Source organism: Tupaia chinensis, unplaced genomic scaffold, assembly GCF_000334495.1.
Source record: "Tupaia chinensis unplaced genomic scaffold, TupChi_1.0 Scaffold000322_1, whole genome shotgun sequence".
NCBI lineage: Eukaryota > Metazoa > Chordata > Mammalia > Scandentia > Tupaiidae > Tupaia > Tupaia belangeri.
This window is the reverse complement of record NW_006159816.1, coordinates 558,477-577,780: the sequence shown is the minus strand read 5'-3', so window position 1 is coordinate 577,780 and position 19,304 is coordinate 558,477. Positions and strand designations below refer to the sequence as shown.

The 19,304-nt window shown below is 36.4% G+C and overlaps 1 protein-coding gene across 2 annotated transcripts in view; it reads right to left on the bottom strand.

The window, feature by feature from the left end:
* PDE1A (phosphodiesterase 1A) overlaps positions 1-19,304 on the bottom strand; it is a 302,238-nt gene that overhangs the window by 55,442 nt on the left and 227,492 nt on the right. For both annotated transcript variants that reach the window (XM_006151626.3, XM_006151627.3), the window contains 3 exons: positions 12,875-12,976; positions 12,647-12,767; positions 1,419-1,500 (listed from right to left, as the gene is read on the bottom strand). In XM_006151626.3, the coding sequence (XP_006151688.1) occupies positions 1,419-1,500; positions 12,647-12,767; positions 12,875-12,976 (305 nt within the window). The remainder of the gene's footprint in view (positions 1-1,418; positions 1,501-12,646; positions 12,768-12,874; positions 12,977-19,304) is intronic.

The window sequence follows — 19,304 nt, the reverse complement described above, 5'->3', positions numbered from 1 at the left end:
GGGGCATTGTCCCCTGGAAGCATTCACCATCCTGTGTTTAGATGGAGGAGGCGACAGCAGCTATTCTAAGCTCTGCGTCTGTGTACACATCACCACTGTGGATTCCAGGAGAGACGTGGTGCTGAAAATCAAGAGCTCATGGCCCCAAACACATCTGGGAGCAATGGGCCATCATCTGACCGGTGGTGACAATGTCCTGAGACATACCCACATTTGAAGATTATCCATCCAATGCTCTGATAAAGGGAACTCACATTTTAAGTAACTGGATTGTTCATAATATATATTAAGAAATTGTTTGTTCAAAAAGACTTCAATCGTTTTGTGTTTTAATAGTTGGTGCTTTCAAGTAAAAGCAATGTTAATTGGCCACCTAGGGTTCAATTTCAAATCCTGCCTATGGTTTTAAGTGCCTAAGATATTTCGAAGTATTTTTCAAAGTTCATGGAAAAATGAAAGGGGAAATTTATTTTGGTATAAACAGTTCTGAAAATCATGCATAATTTTTTCATAATATGCATTTTCCACAAACTTTTGAAAAAACACTCCACCCCCACATAAATTGTTAAATAAGGCATAACTTTTACTAACATGGCAGCATTTATATTACAACCTCAGAGACTTCTGTTCTTCTCTGCTTGCTACTAAATAACTTTTTAGATACTTGTTTTATGTTCTGTAGGAAAAAAAGCCACTGGGATTTGTATGGAAAGGGGAAAAGTGAGAGCAAGCAGCTTCCTGATAGCTGACCACCTAACAGCTTCATGGAAGGAGGCCTAACTACAGAGCAAAAGTGACAACCTCCCAAGTTCATTGGTCACTTAGTTCCGTGATGAAAATGCTGGGTCAGGAAATAACTATCCCAAATATTTGAACCTTGAAGCATAGTGATGATATGTTTTAGTAATGGGCTAGATTTAAAGCCCTCAACAGAAATACAGATGGTAAGAATGACTATGGATGGCAGCAATATCATTTTGCCAATTTTTTGTTATTGTCCTATCTGTGTGTTTTATGAGAACTTTTTTTTCCTAAAAATAGAGCTAATATATTAAGCATACTATAGAAACTTAGCAATAACAATATACCAACATTTTTACTGATATATCTAAGAAACTAAATTATACAAAATAACAACAAAACAATAACACGATCTCTTGCAAAAGGAAAAACATCTCTATTTGTGAAAAGACCATAAGAACAACAATTATGTTTGCTAATACTGTTTAATTGAATTGAGTTGGGGAAAATGTTTTAATAGTTATTACTCAGCAGCATATAAATCAATCTAAAGATCAAATTTATCATGAGTATGGAGTGAGGTTTGCATGGGAACCATTCCTTTCAATAATATGGAGTTGGCATTCAAGAAGGAGAAGCACCTATTCACTTTCCACCATCACAGTCTTTGGTATTACCTATTTGTGACTGGGCCACCATAGTTGACTTCCGATCACAAAGTGGGGAAAAGGGAAGCCCTAATTCAGCTTCTTTATCTCCCTGGGGAAAGAAAAGCACATTAGTAAAAACTTGAAATGGAGAAGCTAAGATAATAAGCAGCCTAGAACAAAACCTTAGAAGCTGCTCTTTCATTTAATTGACACTATTTTTTCATATATAGAACAAAAAACTGTATTCCACATTTATATATTTTTTTTCTTGGTATCATTTTGGGGAACTTTGTTGGGGAAAAAAATACAAACATTTTTAGTACTTGGAGACTTTTGTTTACAACCCCTTGGTTGTAAAGAGACAAACAGCTCTCTTGAATTTCTAATCACCACAAAATCGTCACCTCAGTGTGTTATTTGGCATTTAATTAACAATTCAACTCATGGGTTTTTCTGCTTCTTTGAAAAAATTTTTAAATCCCAAAATACATTGCATATCTTCAGTGTAAAGATTTCATAATTTGATTGCTTTTTTGCTATTAAAAGTCTATGAGCATTTTGAAATATCTCTCTATTTTGTAACCAAGTTTTATTAAGTCTCCCACAACAAGGAAAAAAGAATATTTTCAACATTCTTACACTGTGTGTGCATAATTTTATTCTGATATATGATTCTCAGAGACAATGGAAATGTCAATGATTTTTTATTATTTGATCTAAAGTAGATTAATTGATTGCGTAAAAGAATATGTTTGGCTTTAACATCATGAAAGGTAATTAGATTTTCATCTCCTAAAATAAAAGTGGCTGCTCTTGGTAAACATTTATTAGTAAAATTTATCTAAAACTGGGTCTTTCCTTTGTATTCAAGGGGACAGGCATATACATGAAAGAAGAGAGAAGATGTTTCCTTGTATCTGTCCACTTCAATTGTCTGGCCATTTGAAAGATTGTTTTGGGCTCTCTTTTCTCCTGTTTTATTGGCTGTATACTTTCATGAGTTACACCAGCTCACATAAGTCAAAATGCTCCCCTCCTGGGAGGTGACTTCTCATTTTCCATAAAATGCTCCTCCCCTCCTGGGAGGTGACTTCTCATTTTCCTTCTTTACATCTCTTTCCCCAAGCACACACACCCTATGGCAAAAAAAGAAAAAAGAAAAAAAGTAAAAAAAAGAAAATGGAAAGAAAGAAAAAGCAAAAAAGAAAGAAAGAGAAAGAAAAAGATAAGAGAGAACGAAATACAGAAATCTTGAGAAGCCTCTTCCATGAAAACTTAAGCTGTAGTCACAGAAACTGCACTGACAACAAACTACGGCCTAGGGGACATCATAAGGCTGAGAGCTGAGTCTGAGAGACCACCAGGTCTACTTGAGTATACAGTTGGAAGAGGACAAGATACACCTGCTAGTTCAGCCTTCTTTGTACAACTTATTTAAGCCAGTTAAGACATGGAATCACCTTCTTCACCTCTCCTAAAAACAGGCCCTTTTAAAATTTGAATATGTAATCAAATTGTTTAAGTGTTTAATGGATATAGTGACAAACACTTTTAATAAAATTTATACTATGGCATAATTGTATTTTTTGTTAGTTTTAAAAATATTTTATAGAGTGTTAAAACCCCCTGTGTAATTGTACTTGATGTTTACAGCACTTGTATGCCTCTCAAAACTAGAAGTTTTGATTTTTACATTTTAAATTATTATCTTGGTTCATAGCTACAGTTCTTTACTTTTATGCAATTTGGAGTATTATTTCTATTTTTTTTAATGTCAGATCCTTGCCTCTCAATGAGCTAACCAATGCAATTTATTGCTATGAAAAGTAAAATTAATTTTAAGATAACAAATTTATACTGTGTTAAAAGTTTGATGTCCTTGGGACCAGCAGGTGGCGTGGTGGTTAAGGCGCTGGACACTCCCACATGGCTGATTACGGTTCTAGTCCTGGACCTGGTAGTTCACTTTCTTACTTTCTCATTCTCTTTCTCTCTCTCTCTCTCTCTCTCTCTCTGTGTGTGTCTCTCTCTCTGGTCAAACTAAAGTAAATGAATGAATAAATAAAATAAAATTAAATTAAATAAATAATTCTTTTAAAAAAAGAGTTTGATCTCGCCAAATTTACATGTTTGGACTTGCTTATTATGTAAAAATGTTAAGTGAAAGCTTAATCCTTTCATTATATTCCAGACTGGGGTCTTGGGACATGACTCATTGGGGTAGAGCCCCATAATTGAATTCTGAGAGGCTTACCAGTGGGGAGGAGACCAGAACAGTCAGAATATTATGGATACCACTCAGCTCAAGACCATGCTCTTTGTCATGATGTAGCCTTGCCTGAAGTTCATTCCTGAAACTTGGATCTAGAAACTGTGAGTTGAATAAACTTCTATCCTATTGGCAATGCAATAATGGACTAATATATACTACTTCTAATAATGATGAAGAAAAAGAGCAACTTGGAGATATATATCTTAGTGTAAAATAACCACTCTGACCTTTCTTTTCAAATAACTTATATTTTCAATGCCTTTTCTTTGGCTAACAAGGTGATAATAATTATAGATTTTATATAAATTTTTGTGTGTATTGCAAAATAAGTAGTTGAGGAATGGAAAACCACAGTACAATATTGCAATAGAAGAGATTATTTTGTAAAAAATTTAACCATGTTAATTTCTTATCTTTCTAATTTAGCATGTATTCAAGAAGAAAATGGGAAGAAATAAAATCTGTCATTTCTAATGGGCAGTCTTTGGCTGGTGCTTCCATGTCTGTTTCTCTGTCCTGTTAGTCACAGTTGACACGAATAGAGATCTTCCAACTCCACACATGACGGTCAGAGGGCAGCAGCAGCTGTGTTGGTCTGGGCAGACATTTGAGAGAGGGCATTAATCGTATCAATGACTCTCACAAGAGACTAAGGGCCTCGGAAATGAGAATTTCCTTACCTCCTCTACCACCAGCTGCTTCCACAAGAATCCGAAATAAGCATTTCTCAGGACTGCAAATTCTGTATACAATTCTGATCTCTTATTGAAATTTTCCATGGCTTTAGGGGGTGAGCCTAACTAAAGTAGTTGCACCAAAAATTAGAGTAATATTGATGGTGTTTTTAAAAGATAATATGAATAGCATGATCTACATTGGTTTGTCCACCAGAAACACACTGTGTTTTAAAAATTCTTAGTGTCCATTTAAGTTCACTTGTTAGATAAAAATCAACAAATTAATAAATTGATATAGAAGTCAACATATTCTAAAACTCCTCTGCATTTTTCTGAAATATTAATTCACATACACACAACTTGTTAATCTCACAAGTACTAAAACTCAGCTCTTTTTTGAGTACATTTTCTGAGTTTTTGAATTAATATCTAGTCTCTAATTTTGCTCAAAACTCTTGAAGCAATTCTAAACCTGGTACTCTATTTGGCAAAGAGAAGAATATTTCTCTTAATTGGTTACTTTTTTTTTGGCCATAGGGTGCATGGACTAGCCGGAGAGAGACAGAGGGAGAGAGAAAGTGAGAAATTCTCCCCCTCCTCACCGCACTGCAGGGAAAGTGAGAAATCAGCCCCCAAGAGGATGACCGCTGAAATCCTTTCTCCTCCATTCTCCTCCTGGGATTCTGGGCACTCACACACATGTTCCCTGTGTGACTATTATGCAGCCAGATCCCATTGGTTGGCCATGTGAAAGTCCAACACCTTACCTACCATATGACTTGTTGACTCCAATTGGTTACGTTTTCAAATCTATGATTGTGCTCAGAATGGGTGTTTTAACTTGTGTCCAGATCTGCCAAGGTTCGTCTTTAAGTAACTATCAAATAACAAAATATTCACAATCGATAGCTCTTTAGAAAAATATAAAGCTTAAAATAGACCAGAAAGATCATAAATGTTACCAATTTCTCATATTTTATATCACAGTTTACAGGGTACAAATCCCTTGTACATTCATTCTATCATTTTATTCTTTACAATCATCAGAGAAGGAAGAATTGGTGTGAGTAAGAAGGTGTAGTTATTATAGATACAGGTAAGAAGGTGAAGGCTCACATCATCCACAGCCAGAAAGATGGCAGGTCCAGTAATCTCTCTATATTATTAGGCTTCTTACATTTAACCAACATACATAAAACAATTTATTTTTTTAAATTATTTTATTTAACTTTATTTATTTACTCATTCATTTTATTTCATTTTGACCAGAGAGGGACAGAGCAAGAGAGAGAGAAAGTGAGAAAGCAAGCCACCAGGTCCGGGACTCGAACCATGGTCGACCATGTGGGAGTCCAGTGCCCCTAACCACCATACCACCTGCTGACCCCACATAAAACAATTTCTTTAACAAGAAACACAAGGCATTCAGATTTATACTGCAGCTGAAGGTTAGGATGAGTTATGGACAGACATTTGGTTAACCTCAAAATCTCTAGCACAGCAGTGGATCAAGTATTTAGATTCTTAGCCCATTCTGAAGAAATAAACATATTAGCAAATATTTTATGAAAGTCTTATTTTTACTGTCTGAGATAGCCCATTACACTGGCTAAATGTAGCCAGAAGGTACTGTGGTTTCAACAAATTGATAGTTTCGCAGATGCTCATATGAGGAGCAAAGTAAGAAAACACATGCAAAAAACATAGTCCTGTCAGTTTCAAGGGCATCTGCATAGATATGCAGATTATAGCTTGTGTCAGATCCAGTTAGAACACTGCATACTCCAAGGAGTTTGCGATTCACTGCTCTATCCACCTAAGAGGGACTGAAATATGTGGCATGGCTAAGGATAAGTAAGGGTTCTAGAGGTGCATTTAGTTGGTTGAATGCAAGAAAAAGGTTTACCTTCTGGAATCAATATCAAATTTTAGTGTAAGTCTCATAAAGATAAACTTATTCTCTTGAGAAACATACTTGTTGGCAGTGTAAGAGCTCTGGTTTTGACCTTTTAGTATACATTTTCCACTTTTGCTGTGTATGTTCCTAAAGAGGATTTAAAACTTTTTCACTTTTTAAAACCTAGAACTGAGAAATCAATTCAAGATTTTGCTGTTTAAAGCTCAAGTCCTAAATCAATTTACAATGATCTAAGAGGACTCTCATATTGGAAGACATGAAGCCATGCTAGCAGAGATGGCTTGATTTTGTAGTTGTCTATATTAACATACGAGCTTTTCTCTCCTTTTAGAGAGCAAAATATTAAGATTATTTAAGCAAAGCTTGTCCATTTATGAACATATGGAGTTTGCACAATGACTGCTATTGCCCAAGAGAGCCATTAAAACAAAAACGGGGGGGGGGGGGAAAAAAAAGGACAAAACAAAGCGAAAGTCTGATACCCTATTGCATCGAAAAACAGTCTCCCAACAAAATAGCGCCGAGGTCCAGATGGCTTTAATTCTGAATTCTACAAAATCTTTAAAGAAGAACTAATTCCAATTCTCCTTAAACTATTTCTAAAAATTCAAAAGTAAGGAACCCTCCTGAATTCATTCTACGAAGCCTCCATCATCTGAATTCCAAAACCAGACAAGGACATGACAAAATATGTCAACTGATGCAGAATAAAAGCATTTGATAAAATACAGCATCCCTTCATAATTGAGACTCTCAGCAAAATTGACAGAGAAGGACATTCCTGAAAACAATAAAAACCATCTATGAAAAACCCATAGGTAACATCATACTGATTGGGACTAGAACAAGACAAGGCTGCCAACTTTTTCTACTACTTTTAAATGTAGTATTGGAAGTTTTAGCCAATGCACGTAGACAAGAGAGTCAAAAGGCATCCAAATAGGAAAAGAAGGAGTGAAATTATCTCTATTTGCAGATGATATGATGCTATACATAGAAAATGAAAAGAATCCACAAAAAACTCCTGGAAGTGAAAAATAAATATAGTAAAGTGGCAAGATACAAAATTGACATACAAAAATATATAGCACTTTTATACACCATCAATGGGAAAACTGAGACAGAAGTGAAGAAATAAATCCCATTTACAATAGTCACAAAACCAATAAGAAATCTAGGAATAAACCTTACCAAAGATGTTAAAGCTTTCTACAAGGAAAACTATGAAACACTAGAAAAAGAAATTAAAAATGGTATGAAAAAGTGGAAAAACACCCCATGTTCCCTGATTGGAAGAATTAATATAATCAAGATGTCATTCCTACCCAAATTAATCTACAAATTTAATGCAATCCCAATCAAACTACCAGAGATATTGCTCACAGAAATAAAAAAAAAGATCAGAAAATTTACCTAAAAGCATTAAAAGCCCCTTATTGCCAAAGCAAGAGTATACAAGGGGAATAAAGAAGGTGGCAACTCATTTCCTGTCCTCAAAACATATTACAAAGCTTTGATAATTAAAACAGCATGGTATTGATACAAAAACAGACATGTAGACCAATGGAACAGAATTGAGCACCCTCAAATGAGCCCCAAAACATACAGCCAACTGATCCTTGAAAGAGGATACAAGATAACCAGTGGGGAAAAAATCTCTTCAACAAATGGTGCTGGGAGAACTGGATATCTGCCTGCAAGAGAATGAAACTTATCTCTCATCACTAAAAAAAAAAAAATAATAAAATGGATTGATGATCTATATATAAAATCTCAAACTATAAGAATACTTGTGGAAAGCACCAGAAAAAGTCTGGGAGAACTTGGAGTAGGTAAAGACTTCTTAAAGAAGACCTCCTAAGCACAGGCAATAGTCCCCAAAGTAGACAACTGGGACTATAATAGGCTGAGAAGCTTCTGTACAGCAAAAGAAAAAATAAGAAGAGTGAGAAGACAACCCTCAGAGTGGGAGAATATATTTTCAAACTCTACCTCGGATAAGGAACTGATAGATAGACTATTCAGGAAATTCAAGCAGCTAACACACAAAATTAATCAATCCAATTAAAAGATGGGAAAATGAACTGAACAGACAATTCTCTGAAGACGTACAAATGGCCGAAAAGCATATAAAAACATGCTTGACATCTCTTATCATAAGGGAAAACCAATCAAAATCACAATGAGATGCCACTTAACTCCAGTCAGAATGACTAAAATTTAAAGAAAATAAATAATGATAAGTTCTGACAAGGATGTGGTGAAAAGGGAACTCTCCTACACTGTTGGTGGGAATGCAAATTAGTACAACTATTTTGTCGATTCCTCAGAAAGCTACAAATAGAACTGCAGTACCACCCAGTGATTCCACTCTTAAGTATTTACCAAAAGGATAAAAAAACCCTCAGTCAGAAAAGCACTTGCACATCCATATTTATTGTAGCATTATTTACAATTGCTAGCACATGGAATCAATCCAAATGTCCAAAAATTGGACTGAAAGATGTGGCATATGTACTCTATGGAATACCATGCAGCCATAAAAATGAGACTCTGATGTTTTATACAAAGTGGACAAATATGGAAGATTTAATGCTAATTGAAGCAAGCCAGACTATGAAAGACAGACTTTATATGTCCCCACAAAATATATACCAATAATCGCTGCTATATAGCAGGAACTGAAAGTTTGGAAGGTATAGAAGGGAAGGCAATGGTAGATACTAGAGAAAGTAAGGATAGGAGTAAAACGAGTGGGTAATAGAGGGAGGGAGGGGAACAAGGGAAGAATTTTAAAAAGTATGTTTAACTGACAAAAATTGTAAAGCTGTTTGCTGCTGATGGATGATGTCTGTAGTAATGTCTTTATCTTGACTGGATATGCATGGTATTCATGCAGGAAAACTCAGTGTTGTACACTGTAAAGATAGATTTTAATTTACATTAAATTAAAATTAAATTAAATTTAAAAAGTAAAAAAAAAAGAATTAAGTTGAAGCTGTCTAATATTGAATTTTTTCTTCATGAGAAGAGTTTAATTCAATTTTTAAAAACAGGTATATGAACATTCAGATATAGTTTTTTCATCTGTTTTTGATAATTATATATTTCAAAGAATTTGACAATTTTGTAAGTTGTTCATTTTTAAGCATAAATTGTGCATAATATTTCTTACGCTTTTGATGTATGTTGGATCTGTAATAACATCCTCGATTTTATTTATATTGTTTCTCTTTTTTTTGGCCCTACGAGTAGTTTCATTACTTTATCATAGAACAAATGGTTCTATTTATTAACTTTGGCTATACAAGTTCTAGTCCATTGACTTTTGCTTTTATCTTTATTATCTTTTCCATTAACATTTTCCATTTTCTTAACTTCTCTTAGCGTCTTAGGTAGGAATATAAATAATTAATTGTATGGTTTTGTTCTTTTCTAATATAAGCATTTAAAGCTATAAAATTTCCTCTAAGTGGTACTTTAGTGAATCTAGTATTTCAGTATGTTGTATTTTCATTATCATTCAATTCATTTAAAAATATCTTCTTTACCTGGCAAAAGTCATTTTATCTCTTTATGTTTCTGTTTTTTTCGTTTCTAATATGAGAGGGTTATTCTTTAGGGTCTCTAAGTTCTATTTGGATTTACCATTTTATGTTTAATGATTGGTTGAGTATATGAAGTTATCATTTTTAATTGACCATAAAAGGCAGCTAGCCTTTAGAATTTTATATATTTTCATATTTTATCAACTTTTTTTGCACAGAATTATTGAAATATTAAAACACTTTTTCAAACAATTTTTAGTATTATTTTAAAAAAGAAAAAGAAAAAACTTATAGACAAATCTAGCTAAGCAGCATTTAACTGAGCAAAGATCAGTTTGCAAAATTGGGCATCCCTGATAGCTAGTTGGGAACCACTCTGAGGTGCCACATATTGAATAATATTTATGGGCAGCAAAAGGAAAGTAATCTACAGAAAACAAAGTGAGGTAGAGAATAGTTGGGTGGCTTCAGCTTAGTGTTTGTATATTTGAACCTAGTTTAAACAGTAAACCTGTTGTGACTGACTGACGCAGAGCTGCTGTGACTCAGCTATTAAGAGAACACTTCTACGTTAGGTTGTGACTTGCTTATAAGAACTCAAGTAAGTGAGCATGGAGGCTTTCTCAGGCCAATGTGGTGAGTTTGACAGTAATAACACTATTTAAATTTAGAAGATGATATTCAGCAAATCTCATTAGAGATGTCCTTCTTTCTTTTTTTGTTTGAAAGTTATTTATTTAATTTTATATATCATTACTATTATTTTTTGAAATTTGTTACAGGGCATGTGAGATCACCAGAGAGAGAGAGAGAGAGAGAGAGTGAGTGTCAATGAGAGCGACCATGAGAAAGCAATCCAGGACCTGAATTGCAGTTGGCCTTGTTGAAGTTCAGTGTTTTAACCATCAGGCTACCTATGCTGACCTCTGTGTCATGCTATTTAGTAGAAAATTATCTATTGATGATAATGTATATAATAATATCTTGAACTGGAATAATATGCATTGTATTGATGCTAGGAAAATTCATTTTGCGTGCTGTAATTATATATAGTGATTGAATACATTTTTAAAAAAGTAAAGTTACATAACCATTGACAATAGGAAATGGAAATAGTCATCCAAATACAATAATACATTTGATGTTTATGTCTCCATAATAGGTATAAAATCATTGAATTAAAATTCAAAATAAAAAATACTACCGGGAAATAAATACTGAAAACAAAGAAATTAAAGAGGAGACCAGCAGTTAGCGTAATGGCTATGTCGCTGGACTCCCACGTAGTCGACCGTGGCTCACGTCCCGGACCCGGTGGCTTAAAACCCACGCCGGGCACGTTGTGCATGTGTGCGTGCCCAAGATCCCGAGAGGAGAATGGAGGAGAAGGGATTGCGGTGTGGCCATCCCCCCTGGGGGGTGATTTCTGGCTTTCTGTCTCTCTGTCTCTCTCTGTCTGGCAAGCGCACATGCCCTATAGCAAAAACCTCTCAAAAAAATTAAAAAAAATTAAGAAATAAAAGAGAAGCTTCTCTAATTGGTACTGTACTATAATAAGAAATATATCTGGCAAAGAGCTTCAAAACCTTGTGGAATTTCCTGAGAGATAGGAGACTCTCTGCTCTGACAATGAATGACATGACTCTTGGCAGACCACTACATAGCTTCAGGATGGGGGCTGGTCACCAGAAAGACCAATCACATGATTCAAGAGTTGAAACTTTGGGGCAGTCTAACCCTGTTTAAGAGGAGAGGGGCAGAGATTGAGTTCAATCACATGAGCAATGATTTCATCAGTCATGTTTATTTAATAAAATCCTGATAAATACTCTGGACACTGAGACTCAGTGGTAGTCCCAGGTTGGTGAACACACCAATGAACTAGAAGGGTGATACACCCTAACTCCTCCAGAAAACAGCATAGAGTATCCATGCCCAGGGGCCCAGGGCTTTTGTAGATTTTGTCCTATGTACTTCTTTATTTGGCTACTTCTGAATGATATCTTTTAAATATAACTGTAATCAAAAGTGTAGCACTTTCTCAAGTTCTATGAGTTGTTCTAGCAAATTATCACACCTAGGGAGAGCTGAGGCAACTTCTGAATTAATAATCGTCAGTAGTGCTGGTGTCCTGTGGTCTCTGGCTGGCGTCTGAAATGGAGGCAAGTCTGAACTCTTAACATTTAGGATACGGTGCTAACTTTGCATCCTGATTGTTACAGTGCCCCAGGTGGAGGGGGAGGGCTGACACAGAACAGGGATACTGTGGAGAAAAAAGAGGTCTGCTGTGGCAGAGAACCCTGGCCATTCCCCATATCCAGACTTACTTTCTCACATTCCAGTAGATTTTTTTTTAAGTTAGTTATATGCTCACCAGCTATGCACATATGCCTAAATTCTGGCCACTAAGGTATATTATATATCTTTGTCTTCCCATTTGTATTGGGTTATTGAAAAAGGCATGATGCATTTTTGCGTAGAAAAACAGAAAAAATACATCATAACTGTTCTGATAACTCAATATTAAGAAAATACTTGCTGTCTGTGTTCTAACACTTCCTACTAACAGCAGATAATTCTAATTCGTGGTTTTTTTTTCTCTCCTGAAAATGGCATCTGCCAGCCAAGACTTGATGCTCTTACAACATATGACACTATATAGGATTATTTAATACATAATATCTGAAAGATTAATAAACTTTTTCAAACCACTTCAGGCCGTGTTGTGGCCAGCTGATAATAGTAAGCTACAAGCCCTGGACTCTGTCCAGAGAAGCTCTATGTCACTATGCACAGTCATTATTCCTAAAAACAATTGCACAGAGTGTGAACAGACACACCTGTAGGAAAAACTCTTCCATCAGTGCCATGGTCCACCGGTAATGCAGGTTCCAGGATTTGGCTGGGTGGCTGATGTCTGCCGCATGGAGAATCAGGGACATGGTTTTGGCTCTGTCAATCCTGTCAAACCAAGGACATGCTCAGATGATCAGAATGAAGTAAGTAGTTACCATCTTTACTGAATCCAAGTCCGAGGATCTCTGACATGGCAAAGGAAAATAACCTACCCCTCAGGCTGCTGCAAACTGTTTCTTATATTTTTAATTTGCTGGAAGTGACCTGACATGTCTGTGGATAAAACCATTTCAATCACTAGGTTCCGAAGATCCCTGTAGAATCATGAAAAGAAGAAAGGTTCATTCAGCCTTTTATTGTCCTACAGTGGAACATTTCCTTAACTATCAGTAGTCACATCATATTTTTCCTAATGTATGCGAATACAAAAGATGCTACTTTTAAAATATAAAAGCATTCACAAAAATTAACATTATTTATCCTTTAACTCTTCTGGATTTAAAGTTACCGACGGAGTGAACTGTGAATGTTAACATCTCTCCTAAAGAACTAGATGCTTTCTCTTTCTCTCCCTTATTCTCTCCCACTCACAATTCTTAAATATTGTTATTTTAATCATTTTAAAGAAAAACTATTCTAAGGAACCAGCAGTTAACGTAATGGCTATGTCACTGAACTCCCACGTAGTCGACCGCGGTTCGTGTCCCAGACCCGGTGGCTTAAAAAAACTCACGCCGGGCGCGTGTGCGTGCGTGCCCAAGAGCCCGAGAGGAGAAAGGAGGAGAAGGGATTGCGACGTGGCCATCCCCCCTGGGGGGTGATTTCTCACTTTCTGTCTCTATGTTTCTCTCTGTCTGTCTGGCGAGCGCACGCACCCTACAGTGAAAATCTCTCCAAAAAAAAGAAAAACTATTCTAAATACAGTATTTGCATGTTTTGGAAGAAAAACACACTTAGTGGAGTTTTAGAACATTCTAAATCCATATAATCATCAACAAAATCAAAGTCTTAAAGTCTTGGACAAGAAATAGGGAATGAGAGACATGAAGTCTCAAGACAATCTCTGCTCTTCATGTTCATTCTGTTTTTCTTTTTTTTAGGTTTTTGCCATAGGGCATATACGCTTGCTGGAGAGACAGAGTGAGACAGAGAAAAAAAGAAAGTGAGAAATAACTCCCCAAGGGGAATGACCATGCTACAATCTCTTCTCCATTCTCTTCTTGGAATTTTGGGCATGCATAAAACATGCACCTGGCTTGATTTTCAAGCGACCAGATCTGGGGCTGCAAGTGTGATTGTCCAAATGAGAGTCTATGGGTTTAACCACCATGCGATCTGCTTGCGCCAGTGTTGTATCTTTTTAACAAAACTATTACACTGAACAAAACCAGTACTAGTTATTCAGCATTTATTCAGTGTATATCCTGTTCTAGTTGCTTTGTATGCATATTAAGAACTTCATCCTCTTAACAACCCAGGAAGGAGTAGTGACATTTTCCACCAGAGAAGATAAATTGATTTCTTGGTCTCACAGCTAGTGGCTGTCTAAAATAAAATTTGTCCCCAAGTTCTCACTCCAAAAACTGAGACTTGGACCACTCTTTTTTTAAAAAGTCACTTGTGCTGGAAATCATGTTTTGTTTTAATTCTGTGGTATGGCCAGTATAGCAAGCTAACCCAAGGTATGACGTAAACTCGAATTATGAACTTGAATCAAAAATAATTTACATAGGGACCAGCAGTTAGTGTAATGGCTATGTTGCTGGACTCCCGCGCAGTCAACTGTGGTTCGCATCCCGACCCAGTGACTTAAAACTCACGCTGGGCGTGTGCATGTGTGCCCAAGATCCCGGGAGGAGAACAGAGGAGAAGGGATTGCGGCGTGGCATCCCCCCTGGGGGGGTGATTTCTCTCTTTCTATCTCTCTGTCTCTCTCTTTCTGTCTGGCGAGCGCATGCACCCTATAGCAAAAAAACAAACAAACAAACAAAAAAAACCCTCTCCCCCCCAAAAAAAAATGTACATAAAGATGATATGAACAAATTGTGTTTTCTTTTTTTAATAGATTTTTTTCCTATAGAGCATGTATGCTCACTGGAGAGACAGAGAGACAGAAAGCAGGAAATCATCTCCCAGGTGGGGGGGAGATGGCCATGTTACAATCTCTTCTTCATTCTTTTCTTGGGATTTTGGCAAGAGTTTCAAGGCACCAGTTCTGGGACTTGAACCACAGTCAACTAGTGGGAGTTCAGTGACATAACCATTATGCCATCTGCTGGTCCCCCAAATAGTTTGGTTTTAAGACAGCCACAGGGAAAGCAAGTGGCATGATGGTTAAGCTGCTGGTATCCCACATGGTCGATTGTGGTTCAAGTCCTAGATATGGCAGCCTACTTTCTCACTTTCCCTCTCTATCTTCTCTAGTGAACGTATGTGCTCTATAGAAAATTAAATATTAATAATAATAATAACAAATCAATATAAGTAATTCTTTAAAAAATAAATAAAATCAGTCACATTATGGAAGTTTTTGTTTCTAATTGTGAATGCTCAATTCAATTTAATTTTTAGATTGGAGTCATGAGAAACCAATACTGTACTTATTGTTCATTATATTAGATAGCTTGCTTAGTATAGTTTTACTTAAATATTAAGGGAAAGGGAGCTATTAAAGGTAGTTAGTAAAATTATTCTCAATTACACTTTTTTCTCTGAAACTATATCATGACCCACATTATAATAACCACTGAACCAAAATATTTACCTATCTTAACTATGGAAAACTGAAGTTTTATAAAATTTATAGAATCTAATAAATACATTGCTTTGTACATAAGTGATAAGTAAATGCTAGATATTATCACCAATCAATATATTAATAAACTAGGCAAGGAAATGTTAATTTATTAATTTTTCCCCCAAATTTTTAGATTAATGCATTTATCCTGACTTATAAAAGATACTAAGGACAGAATTCTGACACATTTTCCTATTCCAAAGTTGTTGCCATAGGCCTCAGAGAGTCATACCTACAAATTTTGAAGAGGCCTATGAATATTAACAAACCACTTATGGGGAACCAGCAGTTAGCGTAATGGCTATGTCGCTGGACTCCCACGTAGTCGACTGCGGTTCGCATCCCGGACCTGGTGGCTTAAAACTCATGCCGGGCGCGTGTGCGTGCATGCCCAAGATACCGAGAGGAGAATGGAGGAGAAGGGATTGTGGCGTGACCATTCCCCCTGGGGGGTGATTTCTTGCTTTCTGTCTATATGTCTCTCTCTGTCTGTCTGGCAAATGCACGCGCCCTATAGCGAAAACCTCTCCCCCCCGCCCAAAAGGAAAAACCCCCAAAAAAAAAAAAAAAAAAAAAAACCATTTATGTCTATTAAAAATGGGATGTGGAGCCATCAGGTGATGTAGCGGTTAAAGCACTGGAATCCTACATGGTGACTGCTGTTGGAATCCTAGAACTGGCACTCATGCTGGGCATGTGTGTGTGTGTGCCCAAGATCCTGAGAGGAGAATGAAAGAGAAGGGATTATGGTGTGACCATCCCCTCTGGGGGGCGATTTCTCTCTTTCTGTTTCTCTGTCTCTTTATAGCAAAAATCGCTCAAAAAGAAAAAAGAAGGTGGGATGCTATGTCCTTCTCCAGGCATAGTGTTTTTATGATGAATAGTAAGCCTTCTGATAAGCACATTATTTTCTTTCTTTCAGGAGCAGAGACTTGTGCTTTTCTTTAACCAATTACTAATATAAGAATTTCAAATTCACTTATAACCTACAACCCTCCACTTCTAGATGTCCCACCTTTTTTGGTCAGGCCAAAGTAAAAGACTCCTTTTGCCGATTGACAACTCTCCTTGCTCTCAGAACTATGTAAAATACGAAACTACTGTATCTGAGCACCACCGGGGAATGCTTTTGTCTTTCTCCAGGTCAGGTCATTCATCCTCGTGCTTAGCAATACACTGCACTAATTTTTATTTCTGCAGAGTTTTCTGTCAATAGTCCTCAAAGAAATAAACAGAAATGCAAACAGAAAACCTATAGGTCTTCTTAGAAGCTATAACTATTTCAATTTTTGGTAAAATGTGATCAAGATTATAGTGCTAAATAGATCTTTTCTTGTTTTTGGATAATGTTAGATCTATTAAATTCTACAATCTATATGATGTGTGTAGAATTTCTTTTATTTTTTTTAAGAGGATTTTGCCTTAGGGCATGTGTGCTCCTGAGAGAGAAAGAAAGAGAGAGAGAGAGAGACATACAGTGAAAGAGTGAGAAATCACTCCCCAGGAAGGATGGCCATGCCTCAATCCCTTCTTCATTCTTCTTTTGGGATCTTGGGCGGGCAAGCACATGCTCCTGGCGTGAATTACAAACCAACAGGTCTGGGAATCCAACTGCAATCCAGCCATGTGGAAGTCCAGTGATATAAACACTATACCATCTACTGGTCCCTGTATATAGTATTTCTTAAGCCAATTCTATAAATATAGTCAAGTAGGATGGCTCTAAGAAGTTACTGAAAAGAAAATTCCAGAATATTATACTGATAAATTATTAAACTAAAACACTAAAGATGGTGAAGGACAAAATGTAATAGGAAATAAATGATCACACTGAAATAGCAATCGAGTTGACTTTGAGAAAGGAAATGGTTAATTCAAAGGAAGAACGACCAAAATGAATATTATAAATACTATTTCTGGGAATGAAAATGGACTTTGGGAAATACCTCCAAACTTGTCTCCCTGCTTCTACCTTTGCCCATCTAGTCTTCACATAGCCCAGCAGTAGTTTTTTAATAAATCCTTCTACAATTAGGGCTTGGCCTTCCTACATTGGAAACACTTCGAAGTTACTGTTCCCTGCGGGATAAAAACGAAAGAGCTCAGTGACCTGGGTGCCCCATATAGAACACCTCCATCTTCCCAACAATATTTTCTGTTGTAGCAAAAATAAGCCCCTATTTGGGGGACTGGCCTTCAAAAATCAGGAAGATTTGAGAATTTGGAAAAGTAGCCATGGGAGATTCGGGTTTGTTTTAAATCCTAAGTTATGTTTTCTTTGCGTTTTTAAAAGGTGGTTCTAGGTAATGTCACTTTTCTTTTGGCCATTTCTTTTTGCCTTGATTTAATGACAAAAATAAAAACCAACAGTCTTATATATTTACATTTGAATGGAAACCTTTCTCAGTCCATTAACTGACTTTTAACAAGATCTTTTCACAAAAAGCTAAAAGCCTGACTCCTCATAAGGGCTGGACTCCCACGTGGCAATGGTTTGAGTCCCAACCTGGCAGCTTGCTTTCTCACTTTCCCTCTCTTTCTAGGTCTCTCTTGGATGAGTACATGTGCCCTATAGCAAATTAAAATAATAAAAATAAATAAAATTAAACAAATAATTATTTTTAAAAAAGGCGAAAGACCAGCAGATTGCATAAATGGTTATGTCGATGGACTCCCACATAGTGGAATGTGGTTCAAGTTACAGATCTGGCAGCTTAAAAATTAGCACCATGTATGTACATGTGTGTGTGTGCCCAAAACTCCAAGAGGAGAATGGAGGAGAAGGGATTGTGGTATGGTCACACCCCCAGGGGGTGATTTCTTGCTTCCTGTCTACCTCTCTCTGTCTCTCTCCAGCAAGCATATAGCAAGCACATGTGCCCTATGGCAAAAAAAAAAAAAAAAAAAACTCTTAAAAAAATGACCTGGTTTCCAAACAGGTTTTAGGTACTAACCTTTCTCAGAGCCATCTGTTAACAATAATTGACATTGTAATATGGAAAAGACATGGATGTGGACCTGTTTTCTTCATATGAAATTACATACTATATCCTTTTAATACAAGCTTTCTCTTTCTTTCTTAGTATAAATGTGTCCCATCAAATATTAGGTACATACTTACACTAAAATGATTCTTTGTTTATCTGAAATTTATATTTAACTCTCATCTTTTATTTTTTAAAAGATTATTAATTTAATTTTATTTATTTAGTCATTTATTTTAATTTGACCAGAGAGAGACACTGAGAGAGAAAGAGGGAAAGTGAGAAAGCAAGCCACCAGGTCCAGAACTCAAACCATGGTCAACCGTGTGTGATTGTCCAGCACCTTAACTACCATGCCACCTGCTGGCCCCTTTAGTTTTTTTTTTCATTCGATAAATGTTATAATTCTATAATGAAATAAAGGGGATGGTGGTGACCAAAGGAAATAGAAGAAAGGATGAAGGATACTGATCTCACTTGACCATCTGGTCAAGGTGCATCTTGATATTTTTCCTTACATGGCAGCCAGAATGACCATACCATGTAATTTTTCTAAAGCAAACAGATACTTTGAAGAAACATGTAAGAATTATCTCTGTCGAGGTTGGCAGGTGGCATGGTGGCTAAGGCGCTGAACTCCCATATGGCTGACTGCAGTTCAATTTCCAGACCCGGTGGCTTGCTTTCTCACTTTCCCTTTCTCTCTCTCTCTGTTTCTTTCTGGTCAAATTAAAACAACAACAATAACAAATAATTCTTTTAAAAAATATTTATCTCTTGGAGGAGTCCAACCCGGTGGGGCTCCAGGACCCGTCTGAGCCCCTTGACCTTTGAGCATCGCTTCCGGTCAGTTCAGTGAGT